Source organism: Mus musculus, chromosome 14 (assembly GCF_000001635.26).
Source record: "Mus musculus strain C57BL/6J chromosome 14, GRCm38.p6 C57BL/6J".
Lineage (NCBI taxonomy): Eukaryota > Metazoa > Chordata > Mammalia > Rodentia > Muridae > Mus > Mus musculus.
This window is the reverse complement of record NC_000080.6, coordinates 68,528,026-68,534,025: the sequence shown is the minus strand read 5'-3', so window position 1 is coordinate 68,534,025 and position 6,000 is coordinate 68,528,026. Positions and strand designations below refer to the sequence as shown.

At 39.9% G+C, this 6,000-nt stretch overlaps 1 protein-coding gene across 1 annotated transcript in view; it reads left to right on the top strand.

The window, feature by feature from the left end:
* The first annotated feature begins 336 nt into the window (after nucleotides 1–336).
* Nucleotides 337–6,000, top strand: part of Adam7 (a disintegrin and metallopeptidase domain 7) — a 36,354-nt gene continuing 30,690 nt past the window's right edge. Inside the window, exons 1-3 of the mRNA NM_007402.2 lie at nucleotides 337–402; nucleotides 1,376–1,479; nucleotides 4,183–4,259. Coding sequence (NP_031428.2) covers nucleotides 351–402; nucleotides 1,376–1,479; nucleotides 4,183–4,259 — 233 coding nt within the window. The 5' untranslated portion in view covers nucleotides 337–350. The remainder of the gene's footprint in view (nucleotides 403–1,375; nucleotides 1,480–4,182; nucleotides 4,260–6,000) is intronic.

Here is a 6,000-nt window from a genome sequence, read left to right as displayed (position 1 = left end):
TCATCTACTTCAACCGAAGTATATGTCGTAGACTTCAGGGATCGTTTTCCCTAAAACATTCTTGACTTTTTTTCATCTCAGAAGTTTTAATCCAACTCTAATCATATTAGACACAGAGTAGAATCTGTGCCAGGTTCATTTCCACCCCCACTAGCTCCACTGTTGTCCTTAATTAGTACATGATGTTCACCCCTGTGTTTTAGCCTCAAGCCTTGCACAAGTTGTGAAACTGTCTCAGAGTGTTTCCTGTGTTTGATCAAAACTGCCTGTCTACCTACTAGGCTGGGCATCCTTGCAGGGGAAGCAAGAACGGGGAGTAGGGTGCAGCTTCTCCCAGATAACCCTTCAGAATGTTAACCACAGGAATATTTTGGATGACTGTCCTTATTTCTCACATTCAAGGTATGTGTTATTCTTTTCTGCAATGTTTATTTGTTATACCTGAGGCATTATCTCTTTAGCTACAATATTTTAACTAGGGATTACAAAAACTCTAACTCAAATTGGTGATTACTCTGAGGATAGCAATGTCAGGCTTGGATTGGGTTACAACTAATCAAGAGGTTTGATGAGTCTATGAAAATTCATATTCCCTTAAACTCTAACAATCATGAGAAAGGGAAAGAGATGAGCATTTACAAAATACCTGTAGAAGTATAGACACTGTGTTAGTCCTTAACTACTTTGTATGTCAGAAAGTTTAAAACCCTATACTAAAATACCTTTTAGTGATAAAGAATATGAAAATACCATTTGCAGATCACAGAGATTAGATAGATACAAGTGGTCACAAAATCCATTAACAGGTGAACCCTTGGTACAAATCTGAGTACACCCCCAAATTCTTATTATTCAATATTTATTGTTATATATGGTCCATAATACACTCACAGCTAACTTTCTATATAACAGGACATGATAAAAAAGATAACATTTTGCATTGATATGGGGCCAGCTAAGATTGTCTAAGCAGTGGAAGATTTGAGCTTTACCTATGGAAGTTAAGACTACAAATGCAAAGTCACTGAGAAAAAAAAAAGAAGAGGTATTTAATGTTGAAATAGGTCGTTTCTGTACAGGATTTGGTAGAAGGCAGCATCTGGAGATAGATGTGGAGAACAGAAATGACAGAGGTGGTAACTCAGAGCAAGGTGGAAATAGCCTAAGGATGCTGTGTCTTTGTCCGCCTCCTTCCTTATGTCTCACTGATCTGTAAATAGCCATCTCAACTTCCTCACATCGCTAGCTAAGGACGATAGGAGTGCACGGCTGGTCATTGGAAACACGTGAACTAGAGGAGTGTAAAGCTATTTGTCACTCCTTGGAAGGTGGCTTGTAATAACACATGCATTTTTCCCTTTTTGTTTTCTTTTAGAAAGGGGGATTGTTGGAGTAGAGGGTCAAGAACTGGTTCATCCTAAAAAGCTTCCCTTGCTACACAAACGGGATCTTGAACGCATCCATGACTCTGACATACCGGTATACATTTTGACTTAGTCAATATGACTCAGTGGCTTTCACAGATGGGCAAAAAGCTGCCCTGGCTCCAAGAAGGAGTAACTATGAAGCAAATGTGGTTTTCAGTTTTGTGGGAGACACCCACTTGGTTTACAGTGTATGCTCAAGGGTAACTGACCCTTAGTGGGTTAGCAAAGGAACAATAGTGATTGCTCAAGCTTTGGGGGAGCTATTTTCTATCTGTCAGTTTTGGCGAGGAGTTTCCCTAAGTCTGTGCAGACTCGTGTCATGTACCCTCCATTTTAGAGCACAACCCCAAGTCTTTATTTTGCTTTTGTCAATTTTCAGTGCACAGGATAATTTGCTTTACGTGTTCTGCAGCCCAATGGAACAGCATCCATGGGGACAAAAAAAAAAAGTTTGGCCTTACAAAGGATCCCATCCAAGTGTTACTATTTAAAAATACCTACAATATTATTTTCAAAAGAATATTTACAGTAGACGATAGACAATACACATGTGATGGAACTCTATATAACATGTTAGACAGGTATTCTTAGAGAGTAATATTTAGGTATTTGCATTTTACAACTTAGATTTTTAACTTGGGTTCACAGAAAATACATAGAGTCTTCTGCTCTGACAAAAGAATACAACACTTCTAGTGCCTTGGCATTTCTTCCCCTTGGCATGGCAGCAGCTAGTTTTCTATCCCTCACTCGTAGGTTTCTCAGTAATTAAAAAGCAACATCTAGGCCTCTCTCGTGGTCTCATAGCATGATGCAACAGAAGCAGCTCTCTGCTCTCTTGCTCCTCAGGACAGCTCTGGACTATTTTTCTCTAATAAAGTTCTTGTCAAATATTATTTTGATCTTCAGCTCTTTCTTCATCTTCTCAAGCCTTCATGTAGTTAAAATGTTGATATAAAGCCAATGGAGGAGCCAGCTTCTTACAGATCACTGTGCAGAAACATTTGTCTTATGACATCCAAATTTTATATCAGAAGCTCTAGTGTAACTGAGTGAGATTGGCCTGGGCCAGGGAGGAATGTGAGAGATGAACCTAGAACTGAAAAGTGTCACACCTGCAACAAAAGACCTATTCTCCAGATCCATATGGATGGGGACATATCAAAAGAGATCAGGACTCAATTTATAAAAAGTCTAAGAGAAAACATGGCACAATGTGAATAATAAGATAAATGACAGGTTTTGATGCAATATAAATAATCCAGTAGGATCCATGAGGCTTTGCTGATGCAAATAAATAAAATAATAAATAAATACACATGGGAGACTATTCCAGTGGGAGAATATATAGGACAGATTCTTTCTATCCAACCTCTTACCTTTAGGAGGTATAGTGTAGGTTCTCATTTCTTAACCATAGGCTTCTCACTATGATTTTGTTCCAAAGAGTGAAGCATCGGGTAAAAGAGTCACTTTATACAGAGAAAATTGTAAATAAATAAGATGTCTGCCAGTTGACCAAGGTCAGCATGATCCATAAGATGGATGAGTGACAGAATGGACTCTTAAGGTGGCATAGTAATACTGTCTTTAGTGGTTTTCGTTGGGACCATCATAGCTGCAGAGAGCTTTAAGAAAAACATTCAAAACCCTATAAGACATCTGATGAGGACAAGGCAAAAATATCGAACCCATCAAAACTAAAGAGAATATAGGGAATTTATGGGTTTCAGAAGACCAAAGAGATACGACAAGCAACCATAGCATGGCATTGGGGTTAGGATTGTGCGAGAAGAAGAAGATAGACAGTAAAATTGAAAGAATATAAAAATTTATGTGGAAAATATATGTGGACTTTAATGATAACACAATCTTGATTCACGTGTTGTAAAAACCATAACTACGTAGTATATTGATGATAGGAAACTTGGACTAGAACTCAGTACTCTCTTCTCAAATGATTTTAAAATCTACTCTATTGGTTTTATTATTATTATGTCTGAAGTAACAGTTTTGCCAAACAGATGAAGAATTCACTTAAAAATAGGCAACACCTATGAACAACTATGGGCCAGCATTATTAGGAATTCTCAACAAACAAACAAACACAATGACTCAGACGCTCATCAAATCACTAATAACTAAACCAGAGGAGAAGAGCTGTGCCAATAGTCATCAATGAAAGAGAACGTTAGAATCACACTGTTCATTACTGACAGCATCTACAACTGATAAACACTACTGTTGGGCTATCCAACCAGAGCTGCTATTGACAGTGCTGTTAGAATTTCTGAATCTTTGCTCCTTTCTTCATAGCATCTTGCTAGTGTGTATCAAATCCTTACTTATTTTGACCATGCTGTAGACAATGCAACTATTTATAATCAGAAGTGGTAATGATTTAGGAGTGAGAGAGGAAGAAAATGGAGTCTATATGCAAAACTTTTTTAAAACACAAAAAAGGAAGAACTGAGGGTTTGATAAAGGTATAAGTGAATGTGAAGTGGCTCATACATTCCTGATTGAGAGGCAAATATATATTATCCATTTGATTTCATCAGTAGAAATGTCTTTTTAACTGAGATATGATTGGTAAAACCATCCTTATAGTTCTGTCTCTCTTAAGTTCACCTTTGTCAAGGTTTCCTCCCTGAACTTACTGTGGGGAGCTGTAGGTGGATAATATGCCCCTTCCTCAAGACATTCCTTTCCAATAAATATATGTGGAATTCACAGAGACATTCTTGTTTTTCAGGAGGAATATGAAGAAGAATTGTTGTATGAAATAAAATTGGGCAAAAAAACTTTAATCCTTCACCTTCTGAAAGCAAGGTAAAGTGTATGGCTTGTTTTGCTTTGTTTCAACAGGGTCTCCTGTAACCCAAACTCTACTCAAATCCACTATGTAGAGGAGGATGACCTTGAACTTCGTATCCCCCTGCCTCTGCCTCCCTAGTGCTAGGATTACAGGTGTCCACCACAATGCCCAGCTAAGATCAAGGTAAGTTCTATTATGGTTGCCTATCTTATAGGGTTAGGTGCATATGCTACTCATGGTTTTGTACAGACTGCCAGTAATGTGAATTTCTCAAGTCTTCATGCAATTGTCCTCTTCAAATCTATCCCATATCAGGAGCAAGAAGAGTGTTGATTCTGTCCTCCAGTTACTAATTTCCTTTTCCTATTTTGATTCTTGGGAGAATTAGAGGGCCATCTAGTCCCTCTAAGTAGAATATTCGCACACTGATACTTCCAGAGTCAGCATTCATCCTCAGTTAGAGGAGGTTAATATTAACAGAGAATCTTCTTCTTGTCTTTCCTCAGTGTTCTTTGTGTGTGTGTGTGTGTGTGTGTGTGTGTATTATAGATAGATAAATAGATAGTGTATGAATTAAAACAAAACAACAACAACAAAAACATGCCCAGGGTCATGATGCATTTCTGTGTACATTTACGTTCATCTTGTCAATTAAAGATACCATCTATTGACATTTTACTTGGGATTTTATTAAATCTATAAATCAATTTGGAAGTATCTGCTTGGCCGGCCAATAAGCTTCTTATTATGACTCCACTTATTTAATATCCAACGGTACGATCTGGAGTTATGTTATCAGATTAAGGAAGTCCCTTGGGAAATGTTCTGGGATTTGTCTTAACACAAATGGATCGATGTGGCAAAGATCTGAAGATGGATTGAAGGAGTCACATTTGTAAACAATAGGGCCATATCTGGAGCAGGTATTCTCAGAAGCAGTTTGTTGGGAACAAAATTAAAAGGGGGAGTGGCTGGGGCCCTGGGGAAGAACGGAAGGAAAAAGATGCCCACACCCCGCCAGAGCTTCCCCATTCTCTGGTCAGTCAGGCGTGGGAGGGCTGCTATCTACCCTATCCACTCATCCCTGGGTGGACATTCCTCTATCCCACTCTTCAGGGGGTGCTCAAGGGGCAGCCCTGCCTGGGGACCCCTCCGGAGCTACTTTGCTAAAGCCACCAGGGTTGTGGGAGAGAAGGAAGACGGAAGAAGTTCCAACACTGACCAAAGTGCGCAGCGGAACTTGAAGGAGCAGAGCAGAGACTCTATGGTTTTAGAGCTTTATTATAGAAATGCAGGGAAAAGAGAGAAGGTAGGAAGGAGGGAGGGAGGGAGGGAGGGAGGGAGGGAGGGAGGGAGGGAGGGAGGGAGGGGGAAGAAGAAGACAAAGAGAAAGGGAAGAGGAGAGAGAAGTGAGAAGAGAGAGATGAGAGGACAAAGGAATAAGAGAGTGAGGTGCAGGCTGAGAACCCCTTTTTAAGGTCTTCACTGTTGCTAGGTAACTGGGGAGGAGTTTAGCCTGAAGGTCAGAAGCTTGGGGCCATTGCTTATGTGACTACTGACCATGCTTCTCGTGTGAGGGCTGTGGGAGGTGGTACCTTAGTCAGGGGCCGGAGTTCCAGGAGCATGAGGGAACGCCTACTGTGTCATGTAGGTGAATTATAACCATCAGGGTTCAGACCTCAGCTTGACTGGAGACCAGCCTGCAATTCCCCACAGCAGTTTTAGTGTGACTTACACTTCTTGGAACTTTGAACT